Below are 19,444 nucleotides of genomic sequence, written 5' to 3' on the forward strand. Positions count from 1 at the left end.
TATTTTTTGAAGCACGCTTATGAATCGCCTTCGTTTTCAATTACGTTGAATTCTAGATGTATTGAAAACACTGACTACAATGTTCACGGCTGATGAAAGCATTACTTACTGTAGCAATCAAATTAGATTTGCTATGATTTATATATTATGTATTGATATAATTCGAATCAACATGTTTCTTTTTCAACTTTACAAAATTACCTAGGCTTCCCATACCTTTTTCTTTTCTGTCTTCGAGAGATATTTCGCAACCCAACAACTGTCAAGGCCACCATAATCACGAGGAACAAACCCGCCCCAGACAGTCCAATAACCAGTGACCAGTTCACTAAGGAAAACAAAAACCAAACCGCTCATGCTGCATGAACAATTTGTAGGTTATTAGCATTGTATAGGAAGATATGAACGAGTTTTGCAGAGGGAATTTTGTGTAATTTTAGGAGCACAATTAATATTTCTCTAAAGGACGAGTGTGTATTTCTCGATGCAAAGCTTATTATCCTTTTATTACTTTACACGCGCATGGGTTATCGCAAAATAACCGTTGATGGATTTTCTCCTATGTGTATATAGGTTATTTGCTGGTCATGTTAGAATGTGCGATAACCCAAAGTAGTGACGTCATCCTCTATGTATTGAATGATCCGGGTGCGTAGCACGAAGTGTAGTTCATTTCGTAAAAAGTAGTAACCATTTTTTCAAACATTGTTGATACTATAGTATGTCGTGTTAGAATCGAAATATTAAGTTCCCAAGTGTGATTTATCGTAGAATAACCAGAGTTTTTCTTTCTTATGCGAAACAATATATTCTTACGCATAAGAACTCAAAACACAGGTTATTCTACGATAAACCACACTTGGGAACTTATTATTCCTTAAACAGAAACGAGTATGTGACAATTTTATGAATAAATCATCTACCACTTCACAGAATACACCAAACAAAATAGAAACTAAACCGAAAATTCCTAGATTTCATTAGTTTTACTTACTTGACTTCGCAGTCGTTGGCTCAACATCTGTAAAAGTGAAACGAATCAGATATTGTCTCTTAGACCATAACATTTAATCTTTGATAACAAAACTTTCAATTAGAAATAAATTAAATTGAAGATTACTCCAATTATGGAATGGAATGAAATGGGTACAGTAACTTCATTTTCCATACATATTCCTATAACAGTATGTGGTGACAAAGCATTGTACGTTTCTCGCAGTGGTCCTGTAATTGATATAAGCTCCCTCATATTGACGTGAAGCAGAATCAGTAACACAGGGGTCATTGTGAATATCTCACCGTGTTTACTTTCGTAATTCTATGGCACGATATATTTTATATGTTTACAAACAAATATATGTCAACAATAAATTCACTTATTTATAAAAGTTTGAAACGGCCAGGTGCAAATTACACGTCATGAAAAATAAGAGCCTGTACAAGACAGAGCAAAGAGCAATACTAGAAAACATCCCTGCCTCTTCCGATAACTACAAACCTATCCAAACATGTGCAGGCCTGTGAAATAATGCATGCATCACTGTAATGGCCTATAAATAATTTAATCATGCAATAGTATTTGAAGATAAAGAATTATTAACAACAATATACATGTAAGCAAAACAAACAGTTTAGTTTTTAAATAGATAAATCATTTGCATATTTGTTTTGTTTTGTTCATTATTGTTAAGTATGAGATTGATGTTTAGTGCAAAATTAAGTATTTTAAAATATTTTCTTATATCATAAAACACATTTTCGTCTACTTGCAGAAGAGTAGATCAATGTTACAACATGTAAAGTGTGTTGCTTACCGTTCTTTTTCGATTTTGATTTACTAGAATGATGTTAATAGCAATATAGTCTTGGCTTTTGGTGTATGTCATGCCTGTGTATGTAAAAATGAACTTTTATTACTATTACTGGTACAAGTTTACAAATCACTTTTACAATAACCTGTACAAATATTGTCTTGTTCTTGAAAGCCGTCATCACAAACACATTCATACGAGCCGTCTGTATTTCTGCATGTAGAATTAGCCTTTGTCTGACACACAGTTCCATTGGTTACACACTCATCTATATCGTCCGTACAGTGAACACCTGACCGTCCCTATCAATTATTAACAACTGACATAGTAATTGTCTCAAAGAAAATTTCTTAAAACATACACATTAAACGAATTTATTATACCTCATGTAAAAACCTAAGGCAAAGTCCCAACCTCTCAAAATGTATTAATTTTAATGTCTCTCACACCGATCCGCATTTTCGAATAATCTCCGGGTAATGATTTTAATAACCAAATGTGTCCTTCTCATCGCACTCAATGGTTTCTTCGGTATAATAAAATAAATAGCACATGTCAGGGTGAGGATGTTATTGATATTGTCATTCCTTATAATGTACTAACATCCTCGCCTATCGGCTCGGGTGTTAATACATTTTTCAGGTTGACAATATACATAACACCCTCACTGCCATGTGCTATATATATATATAATTAATGATAATGAACTATGTATTGCAACAGAGTTCACTGTCTGACTTTAAAGGCAGTTAAAATTGTTTCACGTCTATTTATTATGCAGTAAATGTAGTGAATGGTAAAAGTAACTATACATAACTATACAGGACATAACAAATCTAAAGTCAGAATATTCAAAATCAAAAAACTGAATGGAAACACAAACCTCCTTGCAAGTACATTTTCCAGTTACATGGTGACAAAACGCTGTATGTAGACTATTGCACAAACATTTCTTACTACAGTTAGTCCCATAATGGCTGTCATCGCATTCTGAAAGTTGTCGTTACTTTTCTTATTGTTTATAAACACCAATTCCTTTTTGTACAACATGGGCCTCCGAAACAAAATTTACAATGAAAATAACGTTTTATTACAATGCACATTTTGCGGAAGGTAGAATACAGAAAACTGCATCTCAAATGACAACATGGCATTTGTAAGGAAACCAGTCAAACACTGGTACCTCCTGAATATTTCACATTTAGTGTCATTCCATAAATCTGAAGAAATACAAAATCTTCTTAGCATACGTCATCCCCATTAGATATTACTATGTCTTAAATGTTTTATAAAACTCCTACCGTATTATTGTTCATAAAAGTGCTTTAAATAAGCTAATCATCTACCTTTACAATGACCATTTTCTTCAAGAAAGCCATCCTTACATATACATTTAAAAGAACCAGCATTGCTTTGGCAGAATGAATTTGCCTTTTCTTGACAAACATCAGTATCTTTTGTACATTCGTCATCATATGTTGTGCAATTTACACCCGTCCATCCCTATAAAGAAAACAATACGAAAGGAAATACATAATATAGCGGATATATCTTTAACTGTCACTTTTCATTCTGCCTTTGAAATTTCGGGTAGTTAGATGGAACTATTTGTATATACTTGTAAATTCATGTAAAAATATTTTGTTTGTTTGTTTACTTGTTTGTTTTTGGGTTTAGCGCCGTTTTTCAACAGTATTTCAGTCATGTAACGGCGGGCAGCTAACCTAACCAGTGTTGCTGGATTCTGTACAAGTACAAACCTGTTCTCCACAAGTAACTGCACCCCACATGAATCAGAGGAAGACGATAAATGATTTCAGACACAATGTCTTTTATCAAATCGTCACGGAGAACATATGCCCCGCCCGAGATTGTAAAAATATTAGCTGATAACAAGATGAAATATGATAATCATACATTTAAAAAGCTTTTCATTGCATAGTATTAGAGCAATGATACATTAACCTGCACATTGAATCACTTTTAGATATTCTCCTATACATTTGAAACTATACAAAAACAATTAGCTAAGAAAACCAAGATACAAACTACTATCGCGTGTAAAATTGTAAAAATATGTAAACTGCGAAGTGAATTATTAGCCGTATTTTCTGTAAAATAAACAATGCATTCATAATTATAATGCATTGTACGTGGTCCAGTCATTTGTTCATGAAATATATTTAATATTAAATGTATTACCTGCTTGCAAATACATTCACCCGTTTCGTGATAGCAATCGTCTGTGTTCTCGAAGCTGCACGTACAATCTTGAAGACAGCTGTTCCCAAAATGCCAGTTATCACATTCTTAGTTATAAAATCAAACATGTTATTATGATTTACACAAAAATGATCTATCTCAGTTTATCCGTATTGGCATTTTCATCACATTATTTTGAAGAATCTATTAGTTTGTCAGTAGGGTCTTTGCTTGTATGAGAAATGTTTCTCATTTAAAACTTTTTTTCCTTTATCACATTTTAAAATAGTACCCATGTAGTTGTCTTAATTTTGAAATGTGTTAGAACCTTTAGATTCAAATTGTTTGTCTTTAAACTCGTGTATCTAAGACATAATATCAGTTATCTAATTAAATGATATTATCTTAATGCATTCTTTCTAAACCTTGATTTCATATCTACCTTCACAGTGTCCAGTTCCTGTTGTAAAGTAGCCGTTTCTACATCTACACTCGAAGCCTCCGGCAAAGTTCATACATATGGAGTTATTCGGACAAGCTGTCTCGTCTGTGCATTCATCAACATCATCACCACATATTGCACCAGTCCATTCAGGTCTACACTCACAATGACCAGTAACAGAGTCACATTTCTCTGCTTGTAGTTTGTTACAAGAACAATTAGCGCTGCAGTCTTTACCATATTTCCAAACATTGCATTCTGAAGAAAGACATTTTTTTTTGTATTTCAAATTGGTGAGTGAGTACAGATCACTGGATTTCAAGTTTAAATGTTGAAATCTCATGAGGCATACTTAACGTGAGTAGCTATAGATATAAAGGTGTATGTATTCGCAGTGGAAGATCATGTAGAAATAGACACTTGTCAAAAACTGCCATTTTACTGATTGTACAAATTTTTTGTCTAGTTGTACATTCATTTCTTACACACAATTCAGTTTAAATCTAGACACATGACTATTTCGTATTCACTAGACAGTTTATATGGTCATGTTTTTACAAATTTGAAATTTGGACATAATCTAACTTTTAGACAGACAAATGCTGAGAGGATATACTTTGGCAAGTCAGTTGATCATCAGCTAGGTAATATCCAGTGTAACAACTGCAGCGAAAGCTTCCGTCTATATTAGTGCAATTTTGGGAACATGGATTCGTGTCTGTACTGCACTCATTAACATCTGTAACAATATTTAATTTTGTAATTATCAGTATATTAGGCTTCTTGTTGAATATGTTACTAATCTAGTTATCTTTTTATGTATGTATGTTGTCCCGTTAAACAGCATTTTCTATGAATAAACAGCATTTTCTATGAATAAACATTTACCAAGTTATTCAAATATCACTTCTGTAAATTTAAGAGTGGTGTACAATAATTACTTAAACTATATGATAGCAATTACACGTTATCTAATCCGTTTTGGGGTTATCATAGATATGTTATGTTATTTTGTCGTTTGAAATTAACAGATCATGAAAGATTTCTACCTTCACATGCATTTCCAATTGCTCGATAACCTTTCAGACAAGTACAAATTACTTCACCATCCTTCACAGAGCATGCGGTATTTGGCTTGCAGGTAGTCCTTTCTTTGTCGTTACACTCATTTTCCGCTTAAAGTATAAATTCAGATTATGAAAGTGCAAATGTGTAGGTATCGAGAAAATATTTCATTACCTCTCACGAACAGACGTTATTAGTTTGCTTTAATGCGTTCTATGTTTCAGACGGAATGTTTTTAAGATTTTATTCAGGAAGATATAAAGAATCAGTACAATGATTATTGACATAAAAACAACGTTAGGCAACTGCGTTTTTTCCATTTGATATGTGTTTAAATGCTAGCATTCCATGTATGAAACGAATCAAACAAACAAAAATCACATTTGGAACATGTTGTCCTCTCAATCCGACCTCCCTCGCCCTAACACACATAATACGATATACACACATAATTCCATACTTCAACACACATAATACGATATACACACATAATTCCATACTTCAACACACATAATACGATGTACACACATAATTCCATACTTCAACACACATAATACGATATACACGCATAATACGATATTCAAACACGCATAATTCGATATTCAAACACACATGATACGATATTTAGTTAATTAAGTTTAGACATTGTCCAGATATATTACAACAAATATGTAGACCCAAGAATATTTAAAGGAAATAAATCTGAATGACTAATAAACTGAAGCTAGCAAGAAAAAAGTAATGGAGAGTAAAAAGCTGAATAGAAACATTCCCTAACAACTGATTAGGCAAACAAAATATGACCTACTGATACAGATCAGGCAAATTTTTCTCATGACAGTTATTTTGGAAGTGGTCCTGAAGCCCTGCTAGAAACTTTAGGGCAAATCAAAATAAACAAGCAAATTCGATGAATTGATATCCCCCGCCGAAAGGGCTTGTGGTGAGGAATGGCAAAAAAATATATCCAGCAAAACGTAAAGGATGTTACTAAGAAGCAAATAATTTCATTAGTCAAGATCATTTTAACAGAAAATGAATGTTGTTTTTTTTTTGGCGGGGGTGTGGGGGGATGACCAGGAAAGGGTACAAAATCTCTCATGTTGACAACTTTGCATGCTGATAAATATTCATGGAAGGTTTGAAAAGAAATATTAATAAAAAGAAATGAGGAGGGGAGTGGGGGACCAAGGCAAGGTGGTGACCAGGTGTGGGTACAAAACTTCACATGTTTATAATAAATTTTCATGGAAAAGAATAAAAGAAGTTTAATGAAATTCTACCAACTGGTTGGTTTGTTATGTACAAATCTGCAGATTTTTAAACAATTAAAGGGCAATAACTCTAAGGAAAATTGATCAATTGAAAAAAAAAAGAAAAGCATCATCAAAGTATGTTGTTTCATTTTTATTTCAAGTTTCATGAAATTCTATCAGCTTATTACTGAGAAATTGCTGCAGACGTGGATTTTTCATTAAATCAAGGGCAATAACTCTAAGGGAAATCAATCAAAAAAAAACTTGACGGGCATCATCCCAGTATTTGGTGCATGTTTATTTCAAGTTTCATGAAATTCTGCCTGATAGTTACTGAGAAATGGCTGCGGAAGCACATTTTTGGGCATTTTTCATTAACTCAAGGGCAATAACTCTAAGGGAAATTGACCAATCAAAAAACAAAATTGACGGGCATCATTGCAGTATGTTGGTTCATGTTTATTTTAAGTTTCATGAAATTCTACCAGCTAGTTACTGAGGAATGACTGCAGACGGACGGACGCACGGACTGACGGACGGACAACGCCATTTCAATACCCCACCCCCCCTCCCCCACACCTCCCGATGTCATCGGCGGGGGATAAAAATGCATCAGTTTCATTCAAAATGGTTAAGGACTTTTATGTAGGGATAATACACGTTTTTTTTGTGTATTAACGTCTGCAGAAGCCCGCGGGATTGTTTGTGACCGAGACCGAAGGTCGAGGTCACAAACATATTCCAAGGGCTTCTGCAGGCGTTAATACACAAAACAAACGTGTATTGTCGCTATTCTTGCATAAAAAAACATTACACGACGACTAAATGCATTGTTTTCATATGTGATGACTTGACGATTCCGGTACAATTTTTATTTACCATTCTTGTTGTTCTTGGAAACGGTAAACATGTTTTAAATATCCATAACCGGGGCACACATAACAACAACACTACTAAAAGCGTGATTTGAAGGTTTTTGAGCATCTTATTTTTATTTTTAGTTATTACAAACGTTACATTACACATAATTTTGCATATAACTTAAAAATTTGATAAATAGGAACACAATTATTTTAAGAATAACAACTTTACATTCGAATTATTTTGAATACGAACAAACAGAGTACGGATGAGTACGAAGCTAGTGACTAGCTTTCGAGGTTTATTATATGAATTCTGCGAACAATCAGGTAAAAACAAACCGACTGATACTAACAAAAGTCATTAATATAATACCTAAAAACGGGCAATAGCACAAGTTACACGCGATACTTATTTATTCACAGTTATTTACAATAACTGAACAGACGCTTTGTAAAGGGAGTAAATATTCTAAGAGAAGCTAGTGCGTAAATTGATGGGGGCAGTACGTTTGGGGTTGGAAACTGATACAGCTAAACATACTATGGATTACATTGTGTCTATAATGCTACAACAAGAGGTTATTATGGAAGAAACAAGATGCGGATGCCAAATATCAGTCTGCGCAGAAATACATACATATGTCCCTGGCAAAGCATTTCAAAAATAACAGGTATTAACAGCACGTGAATTGCCTTGTTTGCACACGATTTTTCTCCCGTTAATACATGGGCGGATCCAGTGAAAAAAGTAGTTTTTATGCAAGAATAACCGTTTTTGCAATTAATTAAGTTTTTGCGTTATAACTTCAGGTACATTCTTGTTTCATCGCGGATAAATTAGTTTACACAAAATTGTAGTAAGATGTATACCCAACAATCAGAAATAACCAAAAATCTTAAAACTGGTATCAAATATCTGTAACAACTTATGTAAAATTGTTGACTGTTCAGGAGAACTTTGCAAAAAGGGCCACTGTTATCAAATCTTATTTTATCATTTTAAGGTAATAGATCCGTAGACACTTTTTATTTTCCATGTGTTGACGTTTTAATTTCAATGTGATGACGTATTAATTTTCATGTGACGACGTATTGTCATAAGCAATCCGGCATTCTTCGGACGAACTTGAAGTTCAACGCGCTCTTTCAGAAAAAGCACACTGAGAGTACGTAATTTGGCGATATTTATTTCCGGATCACTATCGAAAACAAAGATACTTCATTTATTGATGCAAATAGTGTAAGCAGGTATTTAGAAATTCACATAAATTTGCAACTGTCTACACAACTTGAAAGAGAATTTCTGTCGGGGCATATCATTTAGCACTACATTCAAACAATCCATTGTAAAAATATAACATGCATTGATTGCATTCGTGAGTAAAATGTTGTACGGGTTTGTTTACATTATAAAAACTTTAATTAATCCGTTCAGGTTAATTTTTGGCATAATTATGATAATAAAGAGCAAGTGAATCTCTTTCACTCTCATTTGTTATGTATTAGATTCTTGGCTAGTCATAAATTTTGAATTTACTAAAAGACAAAAGAAATTCAGTATTGACTCGAAAGTAGACTAAGTTTAATGTCTATATTGAGATCAATTTTGCGCTGAAATAAAACGGTTTACTTACGTCTGCAAGACTTTCTGTCAATTAGATTGAGTTTAAATCCACCTGCACATGAACATATGTAGCTTCCAATGACGTTCTCACAGATCTGATCACAAGCATTTTTCCCAGAACATTCATCTACGTCTACAGTCATAAAGAAACTAATTAAAATACAACTAGCAAACAGTTGTTTTATACTTTTTGTGATATCATTAGTCAAACTCGATTCTCCAACGAAAAGGGCAAATATGAGTATACTTCACTGTTAACATTGGATGTAGCCTACAAATACTGCAAAAATATTTTCAAGGTCATATATTATCTTGCTTTGGCGATACGAATTGAACCTTAGAGGGTACAATGTATGGAACTTGCATGTGTTCTTTTAGATTTAAGTTCATGGAATATTGCAACAAGAAATTCCGCAAGAATTAGCCTCCGCGAATAATTCCTTTCATATGTCAGCTTCTAATTAAACATAAATATAGATAGATTAATACGAAATTCAATTTACGCTAGATTTTTATTCAAACGTTACTGGTTTTGCGAGGATAATTTGCAAAGTTTCATTTCGATTGAATACCAAGTATGAACCGAATGTCAGCCTACTATTTGAAGTGTTTAAATATGTACATATTTGCGCAACAAAGTATGTTTTACTTTTGCATAATCAACATAGTGCAATACAACATTCAACCGGGGCCAAAAACAAGAGGAAATCCACAATTTGACAGTTGGCATAAGGGGAGGGAAGATTCATGGCTAAGTGGTTAAGGTCACTGACTTCAAATCATATGCCGATGTGGGTTCAAAACTCACTCTGAACGTCGGAATCGTCATGTGAGGAAGCCATCCAACTAGCTTACAGAAGGCAGGTGGTTCTACCAAGGTGCCCGCCCGTGATGAAATAATGCACAAATGGGAACTGGTATCTTCCTCCCCACCAAAAGTTGGAAAGTCGCCATATGACAAATAATTGTGTCGGTGCAAAATTAAAGGCTAACAATACAAAACAAACATTAATAGGACGCACCATGACGTCCTCGGTCCTATTTAGGCGTTACGTTGTTGGAGAAATACTCGATTATAGTTACGTCAAAGAAATTGGTGGAGTTCAGCACGTGCATGCGTCAATTAATGCATTTTTGTTCAATTATTTTTTATATTGGCACGATAAATGAACGAAGAGGAAAGTAGTATTTATCAAACAGTATTATTAACATTTCCGTGTTTTGCAATTTCGCAGTTCACGATTTTGCAGGTCAGTAAATATTTAAGCGATATGTAGAATTTGAAAATATTACTTAAATTCATATCGACTGTTTTCAAAATATCCCGGACACTAGTGACAGTTTAAAGGTACCTAGTGTAACTCAGATTAGTGTCTATCTTTCGTATACCATTTTAAACGAAGTTTATATGCAAGACCAGTACGCAAGAAGACTTTGTAACTCTAGTGCCAGAGAAACATAGTCAGGCAAGGTGTTTAGTCATATTATATAAAGCCCTGTCCATATTTATTGTTATTATATTTATATAGTGACCGGTCAGGAACAGATGTAACAAGTATTTGAGATTATATTAAGTTTCACTGTAATTCAGAAGTCTTTGTCTAGTATGTCGGAATCTTAGCTAGCTTGAAATGCATTTTCTTCTGGAAAAGTGTAAGGCGTATGGATGAATTGAAAATCATTTTGTTTTCATGTACACATAAAGACACTTTTTTCTATTCTGTAACCTTGCGCTAACTTTAGTAACGAATCGCTAATGTTGATGTATTTTTGTTTTGCAGAATGATGATTTATTTTAGAAAGTTATATGTCCTTCATGAATTTGTGAATGGGAATAAAACTTAAGGAACTGGTTTATTCGCTGATCATCCAGTTGAAATCATGCCGGTGGAATAACGTACAACTGTCACAAATACTGATATGAGAAAGAAGCTCAATATTGCACAAATAAGGACATGTTTTCTGCCCTCATGATCTAAAAACTTTCATCATATAAGTGTATGTCAAGACAAAAAACAAACTAAAACTAAATGCGCTGTCAGAAATGTTTAGTAAAAATATGTTTGTTGCCATGAAAGCAGTGAAGTGGCTTGAGAAGAACAATTTTAATTAAACTAGCTCTACAGTATTTAGCTTTATAAACTTTTCAAAACTTACTGTATGCAGAAACTACAATCAAAAACTACTTTGGCGCTGTAAGAAGAAGTTCTCCAGAAATGGGCATGACAGAAAACTTCCAGTATAAAAGGAAATAATTAATACTGGCTACATGGTACGTATTTTATTTCAAGAATGAATCATGTAAATCCATATTTTTAATTGTGTGAAAGACGTTTCTTTTATACATAGACTTAGAAAAAAGCAAATGTTTGTTACAAAATATTGTATGTTACCATGATAACATGGTGTCCGAAAAGTGGTAACTTCTCCATGAAAACGGCTGATATCTGTTACCGAATAGCAGATTTTCACTTTTAACATGCCAATCTGTAATATATGCTTAAAACCTTCGTTCGACCAAAGTCGCATTAGACCCAAATTCCCATACTCATTTAATTTTGATAAGGCAAGTGCTTACTTTCCGCAAACATTACCGGAGAATAATTTACTCATGAAATCATCAGGGATAACAACAATAAGTATGCGCAGTAACCGGAATTCGAATTCTGACTTAAGCTATATGTTCTAAGTGATTACATATCACAGATGGACTGTTAAGTACAATTATTTTCAATTTTTATATTTCTGCTATTTATGCATATTTGAGTATCTAAAGCGTTCATGAACTAAATACTTACCTGTACATTTTCCTCCTTTTAAAACAAATCCTTTATTACAAGTGCAGGTATAGCTTCCGACTGAATTAGTACATTGTTGGTCGCATGAATTTAAGTTTACATCGCTACATTCGTCTATATCTGAAAATGTCAAGTATGTCAAATACATAATAATTATTACGTAGCTCATAAAACCGTCTAAAACACATATGAATAAACACTAATCAATTAATAAGAGATACCTATTGACTACCTCTTATTTATTTATATTGGTAGACTTATAAGTTCCTAGGAGGAATAAAATACGTCGAATTATTTATCTATCTTATAGACCTCCATTCTCAGGGAAGATTTTTCACGTTTCTGCTTCTAAAGGATCTTTTTATGATCTATATCTGGAATAATAAGGTTAAGAATGAATTGAAAAAACATATTCTAATGACTTGTTTCATCAAGTGTTTGATACCGTACCTCGACAAACTCCAGAATTATTTGTATAGCCAGAACTGCATGAGCACATTGCGCCACCAAGTAAGTTCGTACAAACCGTATTATCTGCTGTACATGTAACCAGTCCGGTTTCACATTCGTTAATATCAATATCACATTGATTTCCAGCCCAACCGCCGTCACTAACACAGCCTGTTAAAATGTATAATCACTCAAAGTATTACTTTGTTATAATTTTGTTGGCTTTACAGTGACTTTGACACTGTTTAGGCAATACAAGGCATTTTTTAGCTTTCTGTAGCATAGGAAAATACCACGTGTTCCAGCACTGTTTCAGGCAGTCGGGCACCTCGGTAGAACAAACGTCATGCCGTAAGACATCTTGATAGCTTTTTAACATAAAGACTTCTACATTCTATGCCAGCTTTCTAACTCAAATCGCTGAGAGGCATGTGATCAACAGGTCACGGTAGCCTACATTTAGGAATAGATTATTTTAAAATTAACGAATAATACGGAGAAGCATTCACAAGGATGGCAATAATGTCTACATGCCATAGTTGCAGGCAGAGAAGTTGTTTCCCTTTATAAACATAATCTAGATATCAGAATAATTGTAAATATTTTGTCATCAAATTTAGTTGCACTTCAATGTCGCAGTAAGATGCAAATGGCAAACTGTTGCCCTATGTGAATACGAAGTTAACTACTACGCCTGCAATGTTGAAACAAAAAATCACCAGCAATTCTGTCACATTTCCCGTATAAGCAGCTGCAGTTCTGCAAACAATCTTTGCCATAATGGAACATATCACAGTCTGAAAAAAAGAGAGAAAAGTAAACATATATCCCAGATTTGCTGCTTTGAAAATGATTGAATTAGTCATTCATTACATATTAAGAAAATTTATCCATTTGTTTTGAAATACCGTGTCTCCCCATACTTGGATTCAGTAATGTTATTTTTTCTGGTCCTTTTGGAGTTCATTCAACAGATAAGGGGCTTTGCACATTTCATAACCGCTCATAAACAATCTCAATTAAACCGAGTCTGCTATTATTTTTATTGCTTGCATTCTATGCTTTCAAAGGACCCTTTTACAGATTTTACCATTACCAATATGAATATGGAATATAAATTATGGAATAGCACTGAAACTAAGGTTACAAACCTGAGCATGTCCTGTCATCATTTTCAAGTTGTTTCCCAACTGGACACACGCAAGTTAAGGACCCCACCGTATTAATACATGTAGCATCATTGTCACATTTGTTAGTGGCACTGTCATCACACTCGTTGATATCTGAAAATGTTGAGTTGTACAATAACTGCCGATTCGGAATAAATGCCTCGAGTAGTTACATAATACATAGTGCTTTTGTGTCCAGTTCTGATGAAAGTATCGCCGCAAGCAATTAATGTGTTTTATAGGACACTCAGTCTCACATCATGTTTGTAACAATAAAAATACGAGTCCTTACGTAGGTTTTCATTGTTTATGCTAGTGACCGGTCAATAGTTCATTTTATTTCAGATTAGATTATGCAAGCTCTCATTTATGTCAGATCACAAGGAGTTCAATCAACGTCTTCGATACATTTGCTTCCATTATTTTGTAGCAGCGTTTAGTAATACATGTATATAAATTGTTGGCCTTTTAATATATTATAAATATATCTGAGTTATAAATGGCACACTTTGAAAGTGCGACATTCTTGTAACAGGTGTAGATATATCATTAAAAAGTATTGTTTTACTTTCTTTATCTCTAATGTTTGATACATGTTTTCATTTGCTTAGATACTTTTTGCTCTTTGAACGGTTCTGGTATTAGGTCAAAACAAAACTGTATTTGCAGTTGTTTTCTGATCATAGAAACAGTCAATAAACAGCATTTATTGATGCGGGCGTATACATACAACGGACACGTATCTCTACCAAACTCCCTGTGGTCCTCATTGGCTTTGATTTACACTAAATACCGTATATATCTCATTTATTATTACCTGTACAAGTCTCATTATCAGATTCCAAGTGATAACCCTTTTGACAACCGCATGCCGCTTCTTCTTGAGACAACACGCAAAAGTGTGAACATGTTAAATTTCTTTCAGTGAAACAAGGATCTGAAACTGTAAAACCCATTTGTAATACGGGCTGTTCATAAATATAGAGGAAAGACAAAACTGAATAATTTTAAAAGGCGAGTATTAAATACACGAAAATACGGAACTCAATTATGAGAGCAGTTAATTAAAGAATTTAAGCCCCTAGTCGTTATTTGCTTTAAAGTAGATTTCAATAACGCCCATAGACAAGGAATAAACAAACAAAAAAAGTAAACATTATATTTGCGTAATAAGGCACAACTTCCTTTAAGAAATAACAAAAATGAAGGGCAAAAGTGGATTGTTAACACAACCTGTCTTCTTAATACTAAATAATTTGTTCTTAAATTTAAACACCACTAACAAGAACTGATGAAGCGTTATCTGAATGCTCTTGGTCTCTTAACAAGTTGTACATAAAAATAAAACGTGGTTTTGTTTAAAACACGAAATATCGATCTTTGTTTTGATAAGAAGTATTACCTCAAACTTAAGACTTATATTGTAACTCAATGGACTAAATTACCTTTGGTACATGTTTGGCGGTCATCATTTAGTATATATCCATAGAAACAGGAACATGTGTAAAGACCCTGATAATTTGTACACTGTTGCTCACATCTATCTGTTCCCACCGCACACTCATTTACATCTGGAATATTATAAAAATGTATAAAGTACTACTTCACATTTAAACCGTGGATGCATTATACTAAATGAGACGTTTCTGTTGAATTGTGAAGTTAACTTTGCTAATTATAGATAGTCAATGCGTATGTCATGCTAAAATGTAATTATGAAGCATGTCTATAACGAGGAAGTATTTACAAAATGAGAATATATTATTGCAATGAGAGCAGTTCTTTCTACTATTTCACAGATTGCAAACTGGCAAATCATGTCTGCCATTCGAAGAAAGAAAGTATTGATTTTTTATTTACCTGCACAACTTGTTGCATTGACCTTTGAGAAGCCATTGTAACACTCGCAAGTATAACCACCGAAGGCATTCTTGCATTTATGCATACAATTATGCAGCTGTGGATCAGCACATTCATCATCATCTAACGAAGGTAAGTAAATAGTAAATATTAAGCACACCGATTTAAAAGCAATATAACATTTTGAAGCGCCCTGCTAGCATATAAGAAGTTCTCGCATTGTAATGTTTACTATTTCTTTATCACAGACAACTAGCATAGTTTCTACTAGGACGTTTGTAAACAGTTGTCCAATATTTAGTAAATTTGTTACATATATGCCGAGACAACCATTACATTTAAATCGTTCTAACTTTGCCAAACGTTAAGTACAAAGAAAGGAATATTTCATTTCATGTTTTGTGTGACTTACAGATATAAAACGACTTTTGTAAATTGTATACTGTGCCGTAAAAATAATATAGATTTCATTGGAATTGTCGACAGAAATAAAAATTAAATTCATGAATCAATGTTCCACTTACACATTTCCAAAGCCTTATTTATATATTCATAATATTCATCAGATATTTTACATTCAAATGGCATCGGATTTTTTTCAGGGTTTAAATCTACTCACAATCCTGTTCACAAATTTTGTTGTGCTGGCTTACCTTCACAGTCCCCTTGTTCTGTCAGGTGAAATCCAGTCTTACAAACACAGCTGTATGATCCCAAGTAATTGACACATGTTTTCCGCGGGTCATCACATACTTCAGGCAATGTGCTACATTCGTTGATATCGTCATCGCAAGTTTCACCTTGCCAACCATCTTCACACTTACAACCCTTAACAGTATCACATCTGTCTGCACCGCGACCAGTACAAACACATTTATGTGTACAATTGTTCCCCCAGTAAGGAATTTCACAGGCTTGAATATATCACAGATAAGGGTTATGATTTTCGCCCTTGATTGAACAATAGCTAAGAGTTATGGTTTTGATATGGACGTAATTTAAACAAATGTAGTAGCGGAATCGCTGATGGTATTATTTACTATCAGTTTTAAATTATGTTATACAACCGAACAGTAATCCGTGTTCTTATAACAAAAAGAATTTATGTTATCCTGCTGGACACAATTAACTCTGGCTTGCGACCAGCGCAGATCATGATCAGCCTGCACATCCATACAGTCTGATCATGATCTGCACTTTTCGCCATTCAGTCAGTATCGTTTTGGTATGCACCTCTTTTAACAGTTAAAGGTACTGTCCAAATTGAAAGATGGACAAATCCGGTATATAGAAATTTAGCAGGGTAAAGGTGAAATTATTAAAGTACAGTTTTTGAGTTTTTATCAATATTTGGAGTAAATATTCTGTACCTATGCATGTTGTTGGCTCCTGTAGTTTATATCCAGTAAAACAAACACACTGAAAACTGCCAGCAGAATTGACACAATCATGAGGACAAACATCTCGACTACATTCATCTATATCTGGTGAAGAACATATCATACTAGTTACATTTGTATTTTAGCTTTAATTATCTATGAATACTACTAAACTTTACCGTACAATCCTGTAACGTTCGGATAGGTTACCGTGTTTCAAAGTTAGTCAACGATCATTTCATTTAGAATTTGATGGTTGTTATATACTAGTATTCGGTTGTCATTATGTTTCTCTATTGCAACTTTTAAAGTAAAATCATTTTGAAGCAGTGTTGTTAAACAACATGCCTAAATGTTTCTCTGTATCTGGTAAATTATTACACCCCTTAAACTGTATTCAAGCTTAAACTGAAACTCAAGATATACTCGGCGTCACTGAAAAATTACCACCCTAATGATCCTTATATTTTAAAAGCCGCACTGGACTGTGTTAAAGGCATAACACGACTACATTTTTGACGCAACAGAGACGCCACTGGTGTGAAGATTTGTCAAATTTCTTTAACTCCATTTGAGGCACTTTTTCCAGCGATGTCGACATGTACAAAAATTCTATCGCAAATCATTCATTGCACTTGAAAGTTAGTTCACAAACTAAAAGGAATACGTTAAAAAATCCAGAATATCCTTTCTAAGAATGCCACGTTTAAGGCACAATCAACGCCATCAGGCCATTGACATGGTTGACGCCGAACTTTCATGTCTTGAAATTGCACGTCGTATGTACTGTTCTCATCTGACAGTCGGGAAATGGGTTAGGAAACATGATCAGACAGAGTCTATGAGTAACAGACCGCGCTCAGACCATGAAAAAGTGACGTAGATATTGTATAAACAAGTAAAGAGGTATATATTAAGTGGTAACTTTTCAATGGCGCTGAGTATATAAAAAATATATCTACCGACCTTGACAAAGTGTTTTAGATTCGTCCAACTCGTATCCTTCAGTACAGAAACACTCTGACCTTCCTTCAACTATAGTGCAACCACTTGTGTTTGAGCAAGTAAACCTCTCTGTTTCATTGCAACCACCGTCTAGTGTATCAAATTAAAAGTAAATCACAAAAGTCATTTCGAAAAGTAGTGTATTGTTATTTTCACACATTCCTGATTATTTTGGTGTTAAGCGGGCCAAGATTAGATTGAAAATTTATTACTCTGACAATATGTCCAATAAATGACAATTATATACAAGATAATACAGAAAGCAGAGAAGATCAAAAATGTATAAGCGATATCTGTATGAATATTTTTCTACTGCTTTAAAGGTAAAAGCATGTCTTTGTAACTTCACATTCTGTTTAATTGTATTCTTATGATAACATGACGTCATGCATCACTTAGTGAATCCAATCTTGTAGAGATCTATGATGTTTGAATTAAACAGTCATGAAACTGCTTGTAATTACTATTATCTATCATTTTCATTTAATGGAACAGAACTTTGATTTGCAACTCATAATTACATTCTATTTGTTACGTATATTTATGTGTGCACCAATGCCATTTAATAAAACTATAAAACATTTGCTATCTTGTAAAACAGCGTGATGGTCAAATGTGATTTAATCAAAATAAACACGCAAACTTTACCTGATACTTCAACACACGACCACGTTGCTTCGTCAAGTTTGTACCCAGAATAACACGTGCAGGAGAACCCACCTGCGGTATTACTGCATACATGCGTACAATTATGCTGAGCTTGTTCACATTCGTTTATATCTAAAATAGCAATTATAGTTTATCTAAACCAGACATTGACATGGTTATTATAAAAAGGGATCAACATTACCATTTGCTTAACAGTATCAATTTTCAATAATTGCTTAAATGGGAAAAAGAAAACCATATTACGAATCCTTTTTTATCTTTCTTACTGATATATCTTACCTCTGCAATTACTTATATTTCTGCTGTCAACTCTAAACCCAGCATTGCAAGAACAGAAATAACTGCCTTCTGTGTTAACGCATACATGTTCACAGACATTCATGCTTTCAATGCATTCGTCCAAATCTAGAAATGTAAAGGAAAGATGTTGTCAGACTGCTGATAATAAATTCTTGTGTTCTAAGCCTCTAACGAATATTCGTCTAGATTTCATTACCTATCTAGACATCAGTCTTTAAGTGCTTAGTTGCGATCGGAAACACCGCCATGTTATACTCAGTGATGTTTGTATTTCCAGTCTCTCACGGAATCCTTTCAATATTTCTTAATTTTAGCGTTCTGTTTAAGCAGGTGCTAGGTGTATTATATATTTTATCTATACAGAGTCATTCAAATCGAATCTGCTTTTAATTTGCTTCAAAAGAATATACTTAGTTAGTTCTGTTGGATTAAATGCTGTTATAAAATAGTATCTCAGTTGCATTTGGCAACATAGCAAAGATTCCTGACTAAAATATTCCTCCCGAGTTATTTTGTATTGACAAAAATATATCTGCTAATGTTAATTAAGT

At 33.8% G+C, this 19,444-nt stretch overlaps 1 protein-coding gene across 2 annotated transcripts in view; it reads right to left on the reverse strand.

The window, feature by feature from the left end:
• LOC123533517 (uncharacterized) overlaps nucleotides 1–19,444 on the reverse strand; it is a 78,977-nt gene that overhangs the window by 2,361 nt on the left and 57,172 nt on the right. Inside the window, exons 40-61 of one of the 2 annotated variants that reach the window (XM_053520411.1) lie at nucleotides 18,873–18,998; nucleotides 18,573–18,704; nucleotides 17,886–18,014; nucleotides 16,911–17,024; nucleotides 16,194–16,454; nucleotides 15,541–15,663; nucleotides 15,126–15,251; nucleotides 14,498–14,623; nucleotides 13,663–13,794; nucleotides 13,231–13,308; nucleotides 12,512–12,682; nucleotides 12,062–12,181; nucleotides 9,274–9,396; nucleotides 5,505–5,630; nucleotides 5,072–5,194; nucleotides 4,456–4,713; nucleotides 4,014–4,120; nucleotides 3,158–3,314; nucleotides 2,695–2,801; nucleotides 1,957–2,113; nucleotides 995–1,021; nucleotides 217–328 (exon numbers count right to left, since the gene is read on the reverse strand). In XM_053520411.1, the coding sequence (XP_053376386.1) occupies nucleotides 217–328; nucleotides 995–1,021; nucleotides 1,957–2,113; nucleotides 2,695–2,801; nucleotides 3,158–3,314; nucleotides 4,014–4,120; nucleotides 4,456–4,713; nucleotides 5,072–5,194; nucleotides 5,505–5,630; nucleotides 9,274–9,396; nucleotides 12,062–12,181; nucleotides 12,512–12,682; nucleotides 13,231–13,308; nucleotides 13,663–13,794; nucleotides 14,498–14,623; nucleotides 15,126–15,251; nucleotides 15,541–15,663; nucleotides 16,194–16,454; nucleotides 16,911–17,024; nucleotides 17,886–18,014; nucleotides 18,573–18,704; nucleotides 18,873–18,998 (2,935 nt within the window). The remainder of the gene's footprint in view (nucleotides 1–216; nucleotides 329–994; nucleotides 1,022–1,956; nucleotides 2,114–2,694; nucleotides 2,802–3,157; nucleotides 3,315–4,013; nucleotides 4,121–4,455; nucleotides 4,714–5,071; nucleotides 5,195–5,504; nucleotides 5,631–9,273; nucleotides 9,397–12,061; nucleotides 12,182–12,511; nucleotides 12,683–13,230; nucleotides 13,309–13,662; nucleotides 13,795–14,497; nucleotides 14,624–15,125; nucleotides 15,252–15,540; nucleotides 15,664–16,193; nucleotides 16,455–16,910; nucleotides 17,025–17,885; nucleotides 18,015–18,572; nucleotides 18,705–18,872; nucleotides 18,999–19,444) is intronic. The other variant, XM_053520412.1, reaches the window with a different exon arrangement.

The sequence above is a fragment of the Mercenaria mercenaria genome, chromosome 12 (genome assembly GCF_021730395.1).
Source record: "Mercenaria mercenaria strain notata chromosome 12, MADL_Memer_1, whole genome shotgun sequence".
Taxonomy (NCBI): Eukaryota; Metazoa; Mollusca; class Bivalvia; order Venerida; family Veneridae; genus Mercenaria; species Mercenaria mercenaria.